The following is an 18,740-nucleotide window of genomic DNA, read 5'->3' as shown; positions in this document are numbered from 1 at the left end:
ACATTGTATGATAATAATAAATTGTATGATGAAAATATAAAATTTTTGTCTTTCTACTTTTTAACTGAAATCCTGAGTAAATGCCTATAAAAAATTACTAAGTATTAAATATTTCAAGATCATAACAGTTTCAGAGTAAATTTTGTTTAAATTTTTTTGATTTCTTGTGAGAAAATATTTCGAGGATTTATAGAACAGACTACAACCTAGTAAATATAGCAAGTTATCCATTGAGAATATGTGGATATAGTACGGACGCGCACTGTATTCGGTTTCGGTACTATGATTTTATCGACAAAGTCGCAATATGGGTGTACTACGTAATGCACATTTTTATAAAATGGATATAATGGCGGTAGTGTATGTACAGGAGATTTCGTCGGAAAAAAAAGGTTAGGATGTCTTCTATTGTCCCATACTGTCCTATTGTCAAGTGTTGTCAAGTTTCTGCATTCTATGCATTTTATGCGTTTGATGCAAAAATTATTAGATTAAAAATATAAAAGTTTATATGATTTTGAGCATATGTAATAATTAAAATGGAGCAGGTATTACAGCATATATACAAACTACGATCAATATGTTCATATATGATACAATTTTAAAAACAATTTGTGCATTGTTAAATGAAATTGTTCTACTACTAAAGCATCTGTTTTGCAGAATAACACATTTTATTTGTTGATTACGTTTAAATCTATATGTTTTATATGCTGATAATTATGTCTTTCTAATTCATAAAAATGTATAGTTAACCCTATATTCCTTCCAGACTTTTTTAATTACTCGCGAGGTGTTTTTAACACCCCAACATTATATCTCAATTTTCATTGTTTTCTTTATTGTTTCGATTTATAATTAAATAAAGATTAATATTATTTTGTACATTCTTAAATAAAAAGATAAATATAAATTTTTTTTAATTGCAAAATAATTTGTGTTATATATATATAATGTGTATAAATAACATCTATACATTTAACATATTTATAAGACTGAATTATTTCGGATACTAATCATTGAATTCCTATTATTTTTCTGGCGATTTTACTTCTGTTAAAATTAGAAGTTATAAAAGTGATTAATTATGCTGCTAAATTATATACTTAGAATATTTGTTCCTGATTTTTACATCTTTTTATTTAGGACTTGAAAGCTAAAATTGACCATGCTTGTCGTACTGCAGAAGACTTCACAAAATTATATTATGAATCTTTAGACAAACGGAGATATGTAAGTAATAATAATATTGTTAAATATATTATATCTTGATTATGTTACATTAATATAATTAATATATAATTTTAGCTGATTTCAAGAATGTATATGGATACCGCTACTCTGATATGGAATGGAAATGGTGTAACAGGCAAAGAAACTATACAAAAATTCTGGACAGATTTACCACCTTCAGAACATACCGTTCATACTCTTGATGCTCAACCAATTACAGGTAACAGCTTCAATAACTGCACTAAATAAATAAATTATAATAAATTTATATTTTTTCCTATAAATGTATCAAACAACAAATAGAAGTTTATAAATATTAAATAATATTGCACATTATATATTGTATCTTAATTTTTACAACTTAAATTTTGATAGAATTTATGTTTGATAGAAATAAATTCCCAGTCGCATCTAAATAACTTCTCTTATTTTAATGCTTGTACATACTTTATTTCATTATGTAAATATTTATCTCAATAATACGCGAAAACAAAAATTTTCTATTGTTGTGTCTGTACTATGTTAACAATAGGTCCAGAGGTAGCCAACCAATTAACATTTCTTGTCAAGATCGGCGGTCAAGTAAAATATGACGAGAAGAATTCAAAATCATTCAATCAAACCTTTTTAATTACGGCTATAGGCGATAAATGGAAAATTGTAAGCGACTGTTTTCGAGCACAAGAGCTATTAGATAACAATACAAGTTAGCTACATTAAGTAGGTGCATTAAGATTATAATAAACTTATTTTATACTGTAAAACAGCTCAATATTTTGAGAAATTTCTCTCCTGTAATATGTACAATATATGATGCATACAAATACACACACACATACACACAGTAAATTCACAATATATTCACAATATATATATTTACTTATATGACAACATAATAGCAAAGCAATTTAGTACATTGTCATCAGAATTAAAACTGAACAAAACTCAATTGAAAAGATTTGGTAACTTTTTTATCTTTAATTTTTTATGTTAACGTATAAAAGTAATATTAAACTTTTATATTAATGAACTTAATATGTTGATTGAAATTGTAACTGAGTAATTTTACGAAAGAAATTACAAAATATGATGCACACAAATAAAATTATTATAGCAAAGGAAAAGTAATAGAAGTCGATATAAAAGTCGATTTTTTTCTTGTATTATAAAGAATTTTCTATTTTCAAAAATGTATTTACACAAAGAAAAATAAGTTGTCGATTTTATTTCTGTGACCTATTAAATGTTTACGAATTTATTGTGATATTTGAGACATTGTTAAGAACCGGGTATTAAAATCATTAAGGTCAAGAACAAATCCTCAGATATAATTTGACTTTTGTTTCGTACGCAATGAGCAAGTTATCTCAATATCGAAAAGAACGTTTGTCGATTGGAAGACTGTCGATCGGAAGTTTGTCGATCATTAAATCTGTAAAAAAAAAATTGAAAGATATACTAAAATTATTCTATTTCTTTTAATTTTTCGTATTTTTAAATTCTTTGACATAGTATTACATCGAGTGTTAGATACATGCTCTTAATTCTGATAGTGCATTATCACTACGTACGGTACAAGTGAGCAGATAATTTTATACTCCAGTACGGTACGTATTTCTTTTCTAGAATATTCCATGAATTGATTGTTAAATCTGAGCACATGCAACAATTTTCTAAAGAATGATATTACGAATTTATGCTTATATAATATTTTATTATTAATATCATTTGTATATTACTTTGATAAAAATTATCTCATAAATTTACAATACTATGTGTGCTTATTTAGAATTGAACAGTTTGTGAAAGAATATCATTTTAAGTAAATATTCAATTAAAATTGTTTTTCCACATTATTAGCATCAATATATATTAATATAAATCATGTAAAATTTAGTAATATATATCGTAATTATCTTTTATTTTATTGAAAATAAAAAAATTTCCATATATGGGATAAAAAAAATTGAGTACGAAATTTTTATGTTTTAATGTTTTAATATTTATACAGAAACAAAATATAAATCTTATTCCTTCGTTTATTAAAAGCGTAATGCATATAACAATATGTAACAGAAATGATATTTAATAATTATTTGTGTCTCAAATTTGTGGTTTTTCTGTTAATTTAAACAGATATCCCAAATATACATTTCTTGAATGATATGTACATTATATTGCCATAAAAATGCCAACGCTATACTTAGATTAATTTTTATCTCGCTTCAATTTACTTCTTATCTTTTTCTGATTATGAGAATTAGAAAAAGTAAACAGCAAATTAAACTGAGATTAAAGTTAGTCTTATATTGGTGGGACCGGGCTTTAATCATAATGAACCAATGATAAAACTTTCAGTGTTATCGAACAAGTAGATATTGATATGTTGTAGAAAATCAAAAGAAATCCGATTAAATATGACGCGGACCAGAGTTTTTATTCGCGAAATGTGTTTGCCATTAAAAATGCAATCTCGCATAAGATCGATCAGAAATTATCCGACAGGATATAATAAAATAGTGGACATGAGCAATAATTTGCAACACGTACGACCGACCGAGGATATTCCTGGTCCAAAAGCATTACCTTTGATTGGCAATTTATTCAGATTTCTGCCTTACATAGGTGAGTTATTTTATTGATGCCTATTATAATGAAATCATTAATCGTTGTTATTCAAATTCAAATTCGTATCTAAAATTGAAGCAAGATTGACTGATATGCAATTTCGAATATATAATGTAATAAATAAGAATCTTCAGATTAGTTATTAATTAATATGCCAATATAAAAATTAAATATACAATGCTAAGCATCAATACGATATTTTATTTTTATCATTGTATATTGTTTCTACTTTAATATGCCCTTCAATCGCATAATGACTTAGATAAATAATGACAAAATCATAACAGATAATAAATAGATTCGAGTTAGTTTACATATTTAAATTTTTTATTATTTATTATATGTAAACTTTTAAAAAGAAACCTTATTTGATCATAGTGGATTTAAATACCTAATAATATTTCTGCGTGAATTTATATACATTTTCCAGTTTATACCTGATTATCTGTCTTGAATATATAAATTTACAAAGAAATATTATTAGGCATTAAGATTTGCTTTGATCGAATAAAACTCCGTTTATTTATGTTATTTATATATCCTTTTTATTTATTAAACTTTTTAATATTCTGATATATATATATATATATATATATATATATATATATATATATCAGAATATATTATATATATTATATATGTATATATATATATGTATATATATTATATATATATATATATATCTATAATATATTGAAATAAAAATAAAAATAGAATATGTTATTATATGTCCATATATTATTATTCATTTATATTTTCCAATTTGTATATTAATTCTTAATTTATCTAAAACTTTTTAATATTTAATTATTTTTAATAGAAGACATATTTAATATAATCTTATTGTTAGATCTGTTATCTTATCTTGAAGCAAATGTATTCAGCATTTAAATATGTTTTCTTATTTCTTGATTTTACTCATTCGTATAAATCAAAATTATTTATATATATTATACAGGTGAATACTATAATGTGAATACTCTGACACTTATGCGAATGCTGCATGATAAGTACGGCAATATCGTTAAATTTGACGGTCTAAAGAAACAACCAAGTATCTTCCTATTCTGTCCAGAATTATGTAAAAGTATGTATCAGCTGCAAGGCAAAATTCCAATACGAATTGCCTTAGAGCCCTTACACAATTATCGCAAAAACAGAAAAGACATTTACAAGGGACAATATGGTCTCACAACAAGGTCAGTAATACCATTGAAAAGAATATAAGTAATCAAACTTCTATACATGCTTTTAATTCATCCATACCGAACAAAATCTCTATTTCTAAATACTTCTTTCTTTATTTCTTTTTTCTGCTAATATCTTCTAGTAAACTGTCTGATGTCAGCTTATGAGTTACATACAATTTTTTTTCTGTTAATAAAAATGACTTTTCTGCTTTTAGTCAGGGAGAATCATGGAAGGATTTTCGATCGAAAGTCAGTCCGCACATGATGCGGCCAAATACAGTGAAAACGCACACCACACAAATTCACGCTATAACTAGTGAGTTCGTGGATAAAATGTCGACATTGCGAGATCCTAAAACATTGGAATTGCCAGATGACTTTATGAATGAGTTATACAAGTGGAGTGTAGAAAGTAAGTATGTGTATATGAATGCGAGATATTTATACCGTCCATGTTTTAATAATTCTCTTTAAAAGCAAAACATTGAAAAAATAATACAAATTTTGTTTATATATTAAATTCACGTCATCATAATTAATAACTTATTTTCTATGTATATTTTACAGCAATGTGTTTAATCGCATTGAATTACCGAATGGGGTGCTTAAAGTCTAATCTTGCCGTGGATTCGGAACCACAAATAATGATTAATTGCGTAAAGGAAATGTTCAATCTTACGTATCGTATAGAAAATGTACCATCTCTATTAAAAATAAACCATACATGGAATTATCAAAAGCTGTTCCAAGCATTAGATCAAATTAATGAGTAAGTATCGAAATTTATATTAGTTACACTATATTAGAGAATGTATTATATTTGCAAAAATCTTGCGAATTTATTACTTTTAATCATTTTTATCTTCATACATATCTTTATTCTTCAATATTTTCGTATAATGAATAACTGTGAATTAAAAAATGGCCCATGTCCTATTTTTTTATTGTTAGAATGTAAACTAATATTTTATTTCTACTATCTTTTATTTCTGTTTTTGTATTTTGCTTACACATAACTTATACATATACACACACACACATATATATATATATATATATATATATATATATATATATCGAGAATTAATTTCAAAACTTCATTGTACAACTTATCATAATTAGCATTGTTCCGCCTATCATTTATTTTTATAATATAATTAATATTATTATTTTTTTTAGAATTTCCGCGAAATATATCGAATATGCTAAGAACAATATTTCGAAGTTAGAAGACAACACGAATAGAGATTATAGTATATTGGAAAAACTTTTGTGTATCGATAAACAAGTAGCCCTTGTAATGGCTTTGGATATATTGATGAGCAGTGATACGGTAAACGTATAGATTTTAATCCAATTTTGATTTGTGAATTATTAGGAACGATCTTAATAGCATTATTGTGTAATCATACTTTTTATAAATGAAATTGATCTTTCAATACATAATAATATTCCGGCAAATAATAATAATATGATACATAATAATAATCACAAATTTTTCAACAATTGTTCTAAGCAATATGTATATATATATATATATATATATATATATATATATATATATACATATTGCTTAGAACAATTCAAATAAATAAATATATATATATATATATATTTATATATACAAACGGAATATAATGCATGATCTGTGTGCTTATAAATTTACAATAGATATAATATAGAATTAAGAAACCTGTAATAAAAATAATAGAATTAGTAAAATATAATTAAAGATAAATAACATTTTTATATAGACAACCAATGCGGCTGGCGCTTTGCTATACTATATCGCAAGTAATAAGGAAAAACAGGACAAATTGCGAAAAGAAGTAATGTCTGTGTTACCTGACAAAACAACACTCATTACACATGATCTTTTGGAAAAGATACCATATGTAAGGGGTTGTATTAAAGAATGTATGCGGCTGTTTCCCATCACTAATGGCATTCTAAGAAATATGCCGAAAGATGTTTGTTTAGGAGGATACTTGATACCAAAAGGAGTACGTCGTTTTTTCTAGTATTTATCTAAATCAACTTAAGACGTATTAATATTTTATTAATCCTAATATTAAAATATTTTTTATAGTATTAAAAAAATAAAAATGTGCATTGGAAAAAGAATTGGTTAAAAAGTTTAGCAATGTCATTGTAATATGATAAATAACTTTAGAGAATTTTAATTATTTTTACAAAATTTTAAATCGATTTTTTTGTCAAATTTAATTCAATATCAATTGTTCTCATTATTGATATCTAAACTTTAAATATTCGTTCCATTAAATTTCTATTAAAAATTTTCCTTTAAATTAAATGAAAAATAAGATTTAAATGCTTCAGTAAGCAAACATAAAATATTATTTGCAAACATAAATATTGTGTCAAGCAATTGACTATTGAATACATTAACAAACTCTGAAAGTTTTTTTCTATAGTTAATTGTTTGATATTGGATCTATATTTGTTCTTTGTTGGAAATATAAGTTATCTATTAATCTTTTGAAGCTTATAATTAGTTCATAATCAAATAGTTTCTCATTTTAAATTTTATTTTATAATTCTCTATTTCATAAAACATTATAAATGAAATTTTACGTTATGAAATAAGATTGCATTCTTCATGATTTCTTTTTTCATATCGTCAGGCAAATGTGATGGCTTGTCACGCAGTGCTTTCGATGGATTCTAAGTATTTTGCACGTCCTATGGAGTATATTCCCGAAAGATGGATACGGAATAGTCCCGAATTTTTATTATATAGGAGTACGCATACCTATGCATATATGCCTTTCGGTTATGGTGTTCGCGCTTGTATTGGACAAAGATTCGCTGAGATGGAGCTCGAGATATTACTCTTGAAAGTTTGTAAACTTTTATTTTTTTAATAATTTCTAACTATTAATAATTTCTAAATCACATAGCATCTTAATGATTATGAATTCTCAAAAGATTAAAAACAAATTTCTCCAACTCCGTTTGGTTGCTACATCCACAAATTAAGAATTCGAAAGTATATCTCCATATCTTACTTTATATTACACATGTATGTAATTTAAGGTAGAAATAATTACATCTGTTTATATATATAAACAGATGTAATTATTTTTATTTTTTCGATTTCCTTTTTTTATTTTTTATCTCTCGTTCTCTCTCTCTCTCTCTCTCTCTCTCTCTGTGATATTTCCTCATATTTTCTTTGAAGTATTAATTTTATAATATTCATTCTAACAATTAGCTAAACGTTTAATTTGTTAACACAATTTTTTGTACAAAATTTAATAATCATTTTGTCAATAGGAATCGTAGCTGTCAATACGAATCGAGCTGTATATTTTTAAATTAATTTCATTAATTTTCGAAATAATTCTCATGCGGAACAATCGCGAAAATATTATATTCTTCAAATTATTTTTGTCATACATTGTAAATTGGAAAGAACATAATGTATAAAAGTATGTTTGTTTTATATATAGGTCATACGAAATTTCCGGATTGAATGGCATTATGGACCACTCGAACATGAGAGCCAAATTGTAAATACGGTGAAATCACCGTTGCGACTCAAACTCATCGATTTGTAGAATATCTCAAATATTTCTATAACTCGACCACTGTTTTGTCAATACCGAATGGCACTAACGATATTTTTTCCAATAAAATTAAAAAAATATGTAGTATATAATATACTTATACATACATAACATACATGTATAACATATTATGAACATGTTATATAGGGTAATTTATATTATATTATTGTGTATCTATATATATAATTACATCTTTTAAAAGTTCTGTATCTCTAACTTTGTGATTTACTAATAATTAATGAGAAATGAAAATTAATAATAAAGATCTGCGAATGAAATGAATATTTGTGAGATTCAGCGAGAAGAGACAATGTTATACATTGTTCGTTAAAGGGTGTAAATGTATGTTGATTCGCAAATATTTATTTATAAATTTCTCATTAATCATTGCAAATTGAAAACAGTACAGAATTTTTCTAATTATTCACTTTATTTGTTTATAAAAAGTATGTATTATGTATATTTATTAGACAATAGACACCCTATATATGAAAATATATTATAAGACAGTATATATGTATTATATATGTGTAGTATACACACATATTAATATATATATATATATGTATATATATGTATATATATATATATATATATATATATATATATATAAATAATATTTTATACTTTTATATTGTAATTAATATCAATATAATTCTTAATTATTTTGACAAGATAGAGATATGAATTATACATTGACGATAATATATTTTATTATAGATGCTTATTACAATGCTAAAATAAATAAAAAAGATGTAAATGTTACTAAATATTTTGTATCAACAAGTGGATGTTTTTACATTTTGAAAAATAAATATTCATATAAAAAAAATTACAATTATTTATGTTTATATTAATTTCCTATAACTATTATATATTAATTTCCTATAATTATTATACATTAATATCATTTTTCAAATGTTTATTTTTTTATGTATACTTATACTATAATTAGAATACCTACAATATAATAGCCAGTTTAAATACTATTACATTACACACTAATAATGTTTAGTATCTCGACAAAACTGAAATAAAAAATGTAACGTTTTAGCTCTCATGAAGTTATTCTTTCTATCAAATCATTGCATATAGATACTTTAATCTTACACAATAATTTATAATTCCACAGAACTATTTTAATAATATATGAAAAAATACGCTTTAATCTATCAGTAAATTCAATTTCAATACTTATTAAAGTACTTACACTAATAAAGTATATGCTTACAATTAGAAGTATACAACTAACATTTATTTATGAGTACATTTCTGATAGCAATTTAATGAGTAACAATACTATAAATTTTGAAAATTTAAACGATTTCGTGTATTACACAGCACGCAATTGTTTAAATTTCTTACGAAGGACCCCTCTTTCGCGCCTCTTTGACACCTCTATGCATTCGTAATGTTCGTTCCGAAACTCATCAGGAAGAAGCATCGTCCGGTGTTTTCCGCCGTCGGGCGTATGCGCGCTCATGAGTGAGAAGGGGGAGGGGGGATGCGGGTGTAGATACTAGATATATGTGTGCTATTGTTGTGCGGCGCGGCCGCTACGTAATCTTCGTATAGGTGTAGAATATGAGAACGTGGTGCTGGTTGATGTGAATTGTTGCAGACGCCGTGAGATTTCAGAGTTGGAATCTTCACAAATTTAGTAGGTGGTTATCATTAAAGAGTGGTAATCGCGACGACGAAGAGAAGGAGAGTGAGCAGATTGCGTGTCTTATCTGTAGGTCGATGGACATCTCGATTTGACGAGGATCCAGGATGCTGAGGTTCCTGTCACGACGGAGGGCGCGTGGTGTCAGCGGTCAAACCGCTTCGTCGCAGATCAAGAATCAGAGATTACCCAGCAACAAAAATGTTGTGCAATGCAGGGTGGTACTGTTGGATGGCACGGATCTGCCCATAGAGTTGTCGGCAAGTTTTTTTTTCTATCTTACTCTTAATTGTCATAGGCTCTTCTAATGTTTTTTGTATCTTCACATAAACATCATGAATATAAAGAAAAAAACATGAGATTAAAAGGATCTATTGTCCATACCTATACCATATCAATCAGACTAAAAACTAGAACATGCTTTTACATACAGTGATGCACTAAATGCCAAATCATTTAACACATTTAATTATAAAATTTCCAGATTTTATAATTAATTGTATGTTAATTCTATCATTTTATTAAAAATAAATTGTTATATATAAAGCAAATTATGCAACACATTTCATGCTCCATCCTGTAAATTCCATCTCTCTCTCTCTCTCTCTCTCTCTCTCTCTCTCTCTCTATATATATATATATATATATATATATATATATGTACTTATGTTGTTTTATAATTGTTAATCTTCTTTTGCAGAAAAAAGCATTGGCTAGTGACTTATATGAGCAAGTATTTTATAGTCTCGATTTAATTGAAAAGGATTATTTTGGACTTCAATATACAGACAGCAATAATGTCCAACACTGGCTAGATCCAACAAAACCTATCAAGAAACAAGTTAAAAGTATGTGTGTATTTAAAAAAAATTTTTTTAAAAGCAAAAGAACATAAACTTATATAATTTTTTATCTAGTTGGCCCTCCGTACACGCTCAGATTAAAAGTAAAATTCTATTCTTCGGAACCAAACACGTTGCGTGAGGAGCTGACACGGTACCAGTTCTTCTTGCAGTTGAAGCAAGATGTTCTGGAAGGCAAACTTCACTGTCCTCATCAAGTTGCAGTTCAGTTAGCTGCTCTAGCTCTTCAATGTAAGTTTATTCAAGAATTAAAATAAGTTTTTTATGGTTCAATTGACATAAATCAATACAATAATAATGCCTATTAGAGCCAATACAGGATGTCAGCAGGATGTGAAATTTAATTTATTCAAAAAGATTTCAAATAATAAATGCAAATATTTCGATCCAATTTTGAATCTTTATCAATGCTCGTGATTAATTAAATTAGTCAGTTAAATTGTAATGTCGTGACAACGACGATCATTGTGCCAGGAAATGCAATGACATTGTTGTCACAACACTATGACTTAGCTGACTAATTTAATCACGAGCATTGATAAAGATCCGAAATTGAATCGAAACGTTTGCGTATTGTTTGAAATCTTTCTAAATTAAATTTCACACCGACATCCTATGTTGTCTCTAATTATTATTATATTGATTTATTCAAAAAATATTTTTATTAATTTTTGTTACTATTAATAAAATTAAACTATAATAAAATTGTAGCTGTCATCATGTGACAAATGATTGTACAATAAAAAAATGGAATTTTTAGCTGAATTAGGAGATTACGATTCTGCTATGCACAGTGCTGCGACTGTATCGGAATTCCGCTTTGTACCAGGCCAAACGGAACAGATGGAATTGGAGATTCTGGAAGAATACATCAAATGTTCTGGTCTCAGCCCGGCCCAAGCAGAATCCGCATATCTTAGCAAGGCTAAATGGCTAGATATGTATGGTGTCGACATGCACATTGTTCTTGGTAAAGACGCCTGCGAGTATTCTCTGGGCTTGACTCCAACCGGCATCCTGGTTTTTGAAGGCACGCAAAAGATAGGCTTGTTCTTCTGGCCAAAGATCGGTCGTTTGGACTTCAAGAAAAAAAAGCTGACGCTGGTGGTCGTAGAAGAGGACGATGAAGGCAGAGGCGAGCAGGAGCATACTTTCGTGTTTAGATTGGTGAATGAAAAAGCCTGCAAGCATTTATGGAAGTGCGCGGTGGAACATCATGCTTTTTTCCGTCTACGCGCACCGGTCAAGGGAACTAGCGGCCGTCAAAACTTTTTCCGTATGGGTTCGCGTTTTCGTTACAGCGGCAAAACGGAATTTCAGACGACGCAGTTGAATCGGGCGCGTCGCACTGTGCAATTCGAGCGACGACCGAGTCAAAGATATGCGCGACGACAAAGTCACGTTCTTCGCGAAAGGCAGCGTCAGCAACAACAGGTAGAACAGCCGCAACCTTCTCCACCTCCAGGTGAGCTGAAATACATTTGAATTAACATAATGATGGCAATCTCATATTTCGAAACTTAACACTTTATTATTAAACTTTATTATTAAAAAAAAGAAATTTTCGTAAGCTGCTTAAAAATGCGAATAGATGATAAAATATTATATTTCAGTTTATTTGAACTAAATTATATTTTGAGAATATTTTTAAAAAATATTCTTTTATTGAGATATTTTTTAAATATTTTAGATTTTGATAAGGAAAATATTTATAATTAAACTTTGACGTAAAAAAAGATCATTTAAACTATTAAGAATTATTTCTCTGATTTTTTAATCTGTAATATTTCGAATATCATTTATATATTATGTTTTTTATTATTTTTTATATTATATTTTCAGCCGACGAAGAACCCTTGCAACGTCAATCGAATCGATCCAGTACAAAATCTTCGAACTCCTCGAGTATTCAGGGTACGTCATCGCCTTTGGTAGATTCTCTGTTGAAATCTCTCGCCAAAGATCAACAACCACTAGAGGCCAGGAACCAGACGACGGTCAGCAATAGCGAGAAAGAGTCAGAACCTATGAAGACCAGTCTGGCAGTTGAAACTATCACCAATCAAGTACAGCTAGTGCCTAATAATCAAGTGGGTGGAACGTCATCGTTACCCCCTCGAACACCAATTCCGCCGGAATCTCTAAAGTGTAACATACTGAAGGCTACTCTTGAGCAGGGGAAAAACTCGAATTTGGTCTCCATCACGTCCACAGAAAGCTCTGGAGTGATTGCAAAGAAAAATCAACACTCGGATGCGGCAACTATCGTTTCCGTGGTAAGCATCGTTAATTTTCATTTACAATTTTCTCTATTTTTATAGTTTTTGTCCTGCTTGAATCGTTTATATTGTATGTCTTTTGTGTATATTGATCGTATTTTTAATTGTGTACATTAATTATATTCTTTTTATATTTTACACCTTTTTAAATTTAAGGTATTTTTGCCTTAATATAACTTATTAAGTAATAATTTTGTCAAGATTATTATTCCGTTGCGGTTTATGTTTATATTATTTATTATGTCTGCTTTATGCTAGACGCCAGCCATAATGTGTTTGCTTTCTTGCTTTCTTCATCAAATAGGGTGGTGATAAATTGACTCTCTCTGTGAGCGGAGCGACAACAGCAGTAAATCCTTCTATGGACGATGCTGTTACTGTAACGCATTTTTCGTTGGACAGTTGGGGACAGATCGAGCAAAAGACTACATCGTTAAGCCCGAAAATATCGAACCAACAATCGCAAAATCCTTTCAATCCGTTCACTAATGATAGCATCGATACGTCTAATACGCCCGAAGCTTCCGAAGAGGAAGCAAAACCAGAAGACGACAAAAAAAAGAACACCAATCCGTTCATAGACTCGAACCCATTCTTGGGTATTCTCAATCCCTTCAAAGATTTACAACCGGTTACAACAGAGAAAAAAGTCGAGACGGATACAGAAAAAGCCGGAGCACGGGTTGTTAAAACTGAGGAGATACAAACGACCACTACGACACTTACACACAAGGTCAGTTACATTTTTAACGCTTGCAGTCTCGTCTATTACGTCCTGATTTCACCAAGAATGAAAAACTTACTTTTAGAATAAGTCTTAGAAATTTATCATTTAGCGCTAATCGTAGCGTAAAAAGAAAGTAAGATTTTATTTTGTAAGAGTAAGTGGACGTATTGGTGAAAGCGTAAGAATTTGCTTTGTATCCCACGTGCAAGTTGTCTTTGTGTGTATGTGAATAGTAAAATATTGAATATTCTTAGAGTTCATAATTTGTTGGACTATTAAAATTTGGTCATTAAAGATAGTTAATATAAATGACCACGATTATTAATATTCTATACAATGATAGTTTTTAAAAGTAATTATTATTACCAATCCAGACAAATTAATTCAGAGTAAGGCATTAAAAGACGTATTTTGCAGGATGAGAGTCAAGCGGCGTCAGACATTAGTCCTTGGTTAGTAGCGGATCCGTCGCAAAGCCCAGCACCTGATCAAACACCAACTAAGCATACAGTAATCACGAGAAAGACGGTAATTACCACACAGTTATAAAATATTTATTAAATATTACAAAGAAAAAAAATAATATCGATATACAACGCGTGAGAAAGTAGCACCAACGTACGACTATATATTTACTTTGGTCTTCCTCGGACTGCCTATAGCTTTCTTTTTTTACTTGCTTTACAAAGTAATGTTTGTCATGACAATCGTGACAATTAAAATTTAGCATGTAAAAAACTACATGTTAAAAAGTTATGAAAGGGTTTTAAGTTGTTACTTAAATATAAAAAGCAGAGTACCATTTTGGGAAGGCATTACTTAAGTTACTACTGGAATATTTTTATGTCTATTAGTAGAGCAGTTTTATGCCGACTAAGAATTTGCATAATGAGGTAAGCTTTCTGTTTATAGCATCACGAACATTCCTTAATTATACAATGCATTTATCTTAAGATTATGTGTTGATAAAACAAGTGACCTTATAATCTGCCAACATGTATTATTAAGGTATGTATGCAAGGTTTATTCGCGTTAAACACTTTTTACGTTTGTTTTTTGCAATTTTATGTTTTCTTTCTATTTGCAAAGAATAAATGTACTTCATTTCGTTTTAATTATGGAGTGCAGCTAAAACGAACAAACCTACGTGAGGCAATATGTATTGCTCGTGTCTAAATATTAAGTCTATGCATTTATAAGATAGCATTTTTATATTAGTAACCATTGTGCCTTCGAATTTAACGTGCGATGGACAAACATGTAATTATGCGAATATTAGAAGCGAAAAAATCATATTCGCTGTGACTGATTAAAAATATAAGTATTACATTCCCGTTATAATATCATATAAATTACATAAATAATTGTGCTATATAAGTAGATTTGATCAAAACTTTTGAGAACACTATTGTCGATAAAAAATTTTAGATTTGGTATAATTAATGACGTCAACTAATGATGTTGATTCTATCTATTCTTTGTAAGATTTGTCGATAATATATTTATGTATCATAATAAATGAAAGAGACAATAATCGATAGACGAATAAAAAAATTAATACGCGAATCATCGCCAGTCTTAGGTAAAGCACAACTTGTGCCTCAATGCAGCTATAAAGATATTCATGTTTATTCCATGCCTACGAAACTATGAAATCGAATTTTTATGTATATTTATAACAGAGTATATATATATATATATATATATATATATATATATATATATATACACATATATATGTCTTATTATTAGCCTGAGATTTTTTGTAATTTTTTTGTTCCTTTTTTGTTTCGTATATTTTCTTTTCTTTATGCCATAATTTTGATACGCATTAAAGTAGAATAAATAGATATATCATCACGCTATGTCATTATTTTATATATATGTATAGAGGATGTTCCGGTTTTTTAATTTAAACCTGTATGATTGTAACATTCTATTATCTGATATAACAAGGACATAGCTACCGCTTTGACGTGATATGCCACTCTCTCTTTTACGTAATACTTATTGCAAATAATGCATTTAATTACAAGCGGGACTATCCTTGTATTTAATTGGCATGTAAATGTCTGTTATAATAGTTATAATGTAGAGAGCATTCGTCCTCCTTAATTGGTTCAATTTTATGTACTACATTTCTGTAAGTCTAAATGTATTGTATACAGTATTTAATATTATTGCAATGTATTGTATTTGATCGAATATATTTTATTATATTTAATGTCAAAAGAAATGAATGACGTGTGTGTGTGTGTGTGTGTGTGTGTGTATATATATACACTATTTTCAAATTAATATATCTATACAATCATATATATATATATATATATATATATATATATATATATATATGTATATGTATATACATGTTTACAATATATTGTAATGAATGATCAATACCCTGATGTATTCCGTCCTAAAGTGTCCTAAATATTTAATGTTATGTAATTGCAATTTTTGCCATTAATAAAACAAATGTATCATTAACACATTCTTTACATTTCTCTGTGATTATCTAGTAATACATCGTAATTCGATAAAGAATAAATATACCAAAATTAATAAAGAAGTATTAAAGCGGCGAACAAGTGTTCATGTTGCAATATTCTAATAAAATTCATTATAAAAACTTTTTACTTTGGAAATAAATATAAAATAATACATAAGTAAAAATTTGTATAAGTTATTTTTTTGAGACATTCTGCATTTTTTGTTTGATTATATTATGGATAGAATTCTATAAATTATACTAGATATGTAGTCTAATCAATAATCGTGTACTGGTCGTTTAAATTATCTCTTCTTTAAAATACTCTTTTCAATATTTATTCTTTAAGTCACCTATATTTGCACTGACATTATGAATTGACTCAAATTGATTACTGGGAACAAGGTACTTTGGTATATACTGTACATCAGGAAATATTCCTCATTTCCCATATTTCAACACATTTCAGTACTAATTCAGTATAAAAAAGAAAATGTCAATAAATATCTGCATTCGTAAATGCATTGATTAATATTTACATGGAATGGTCGCATCGGCATCGTATATCTTGAGATCGTTTCGCTAAATTAAGGATTATTGCACGACTTGCGCAAAAAGGCATCGTTCGTTCTCCAAAATACTAAGCAGATGAACACGTTCAACATTCTAGCTATAAAAAATTTGCTCGTCCCAACATTCATATTTACATAAGAGATATCTTATCTCGATGCTTATCATCAAAATAGAATTACAGATGCTCAACAGATGCCAGTCATCTTTATCACATTGGTATCAATCAAACATACAATGCGCCGAGTTATCGCGTGTTATCATGTATAGAAGACGACAGATGTCAGACAGGCGTCTCTGTGTCGTTCCGCGTCTTGGTGTTATGCCGAGACTGCGATTGAGCGTTCGAGGACTCGCGTATCACAAGACTCACGGTATCAGAGTAATCCAGGTCTATTCGACGTTCTCCATCCCGCGGTAGACTCCTGTTCGACGATGGCGAACTGCTATTCTCTGCACTGCAGTCATGTTTGAACACGCTGTCTGATTGGGAATGTGTTGGCGTGGACATTTCAGAGACTAGTGGCGTAGACTCATCATCGCTCTCACCACCGGTTGCCGGTGATCCCGCCGTTGGTGCGGTGCCAATTAAACGGTCCTTCAACCTTGATAACTTCTCCAGGCTGGAAGTAGGCACCGATATCACTAGTTCATCATTAAACGTCGAGGACGAGCGTCTCTTGATAGACACAGACGATGGTGTGATCTTCTGGGATATATTTTTCCCCATACACCTCTCATCGGTCGATTTCGATCTGATCGCAGGTTTCGGTGACGAAGGCGGAGAAATAAATAGCGAGGACGGTCTAGTGCTAATGTTGCTGCCGCTTCTCTTTAGGGTCTTATGCGAGCAGGCGGACCTCGTACTTCGTTGAGATGTGATGCTACGCTGAGAATTGGTACGTTGAAGGAACATGGTAGAGTCGTGCGAACTATCATCCGAACTGCCTGGCTCGTCATTAATTGGTACCCAGTGAAACAGCGGACTGGCTTGAAGCAGTACATACTCCGTATCGTGTACCGAAATGACAGGTCCTAAAACAGAAGCCCATGTAATATTTGCTTATCATACTGTGTTCTAATTAACTATAATATACATTATGAAGTCATTTAATTCCAAATCATAAAATAGATTTATTCCTTACAAAGGTTTTATATAGAAATTTATCAAGTTATCGGAAAAATTTATGATAAAAAGATACGTTTTTCGATTTTTTTTATAATTCTCTTATTTCAATTTTCATTCTTCGAAACGCTTGGTCATGATAATAATAATTGAAGACTTCTAGACGCAAAGAAGGTAATATCAGATATGGTTTCCAAGAAAGTTTTATTGCCACTTGCTCTCGTAATAACATAATACTGTTCATAACATAGTTAATAATCTAGCAATAATATTCATAGTGTACATTTAGTACAGGAAATAATGTGGACCGGAGTAATAGGACGCAACTTTTAATTTTATCGCCAACGATCACTTTACATACAACAGTTTTAAAAATA

At 29.1% G+C, this 18,740-nt stretch overlaps 4 protein-coding genes across 13 annotated transcripts in view; 3 read left to right on the top strand and 1 right to left on the bottom strand.

Moving 5' to 3' along the window:
* The first annotated feature begins 276 nt into the window (after window positions 1-276).
* On the top strand, window positions 277-2,446 carry Nxt1 (NTF2-related export protein 1). Of its 2 annotated transcripts, none has more exons than XM_011055333.2 (4): window positions 277-392; window positions 1,147-1,233; window positions 1,309-1,453; window positions 1,766-2,446. In XM_011055333.2, exons 1-4 carry the CDS (start codon window positions 363-365, stop codon window positions 1,942-1,944), a joined length of 441 nt encoding a protein of 146 aa, XP_011053635.1. In that variant the 5' UTR covers window positions 277-362; the 3' UTR covers window positions 1,945-2,446. The 2 variants fall into 2 exon arrangements, with proteins under 2 accessions (XP_011053635.1, XP_011053637.1); XM_011055335.2 differs by lacking the exon at window positions 277-392 and adding an exon at window positions 399-548.
* Window positions 2,447-2,601: 155 nt separating this feature from the next.
* LOC105145694 (putative cytochrome P450 12b2, mitochondrial) lies at window positions 2,602-9,145 on the top strand. 2 transcript variants are annotated; one of them, XM_087413908.1, is made up of 9 exons: window positions 2,602-2,840; window positions 3,626-3,858; window positions 4,820-5,060; window positions 5,267-5,463; window positions 5,619-5,820; window positions 6,231-6,384; window positions 6,806-7,054; window positions 7,697-7,912; window positions 8,525-9,145. In XM_087413908.1, exons 2-9 carry the CDS (start codon window positions 3,651-3,653, stop codon window positions 8,630-8,632), a joined length of 1,575 nt encoding a protein of 524 aa, XP_087270034.1. In that variant the 5' UTR covers window positions 2,602-2,840; window positions 3,626-3,650; the 3' UTR covers window positions 8,633-9,145. The 2 variants fall into 2 exon arrangements, with proteins under 2 accessions (XP_087270034.1, XP_087270035.1); XM_087413909.1 differs by having other exon boundaries at window positions 3,592-3,858.
* Window positions 9,146-9,986: 841 nt separating this feature from the next.
* yrt (erythrocyte membrane protein band 4.1-like yurt) lies at window positions 9,987-14,759 on the top strand. 4 transcript variants are annotated; one of them, XM_087413878.1, is made up of 8 exons: window positions 10,024-10,305; window positions 10,381-10,567; window positions 11,008-11,155; window positions 11,225-11,401; window positions 12,000-12,635; window positions 13,013-13,446; window positions 13,754-14,182; window positions 14,594-14,759. In XM_087413878.1, exons 2-8 carry the CDS (start codon window positions 10,415-10,417, stop codon window positions 14,723-14,725), a joined length of 2,109 nt encoding a protein of 702 aa, XP_087270004.1. In that variant the 5' UTR covers window positions 10,024-10,305; window positions 10,381-10,414; the 3' UTR covers window positions 14,726-14,759. The 4 variants fall into 4 exon arrangements, with proteins under 4 accessions (XP_087270006.1, XP_087270004.1, XP_011053640.1 ...); XM_011055338.2 differs by having other exon boundaries at window positions 10,089-10,301; window positions 11,931-12,635; XM_011055337.2 differs by having other exon boundaries at window positions 10,089-10,305; window positions 11,931-12,635.
* Arms (Ankyrin repeat-rich membrane spanning) overlaps window positions 14,709-18,740 on the bottom strand; it is a 39,875-nt gene continuing 35,843 nt past the window's right edge. For all 5 annotated transcript variants that reach the window (XM_087413862.1, XM_011055350.2, XM_087413861.1 and 2 more), the window contains one exon: window positions 14,709-18,272. In XM_087413862.1, the coding sequence (XP_087269988.1) occupies window positions 17,521-18,272 (752 nt within the window). In that variant the 3' untranslated portion in view covers window positions 14,709-17,520. The remainder of the gene's footprint in view (window positions 18,273-18,740) is intronic.

This window comes from Acromyrmex echinatior, chromosome 15 (genome assembly GCF_024713525.1).
Source record: "Acromyrmex echinatior isolate Ae372 chromosome 15, ASM2471352v2, whole genome shotgun sequence".
Taxonomy (NCBI): domain Eukaryota; kingdom Metazoa; phylum Arthropoda; class Insecta; order Hymenoptera; family Formicidae; genus Acromyrmex; species Acromyrmex echinatior.
This window is presented reverse-complemented; position numbering and strand designations above follow the sequence as displayed.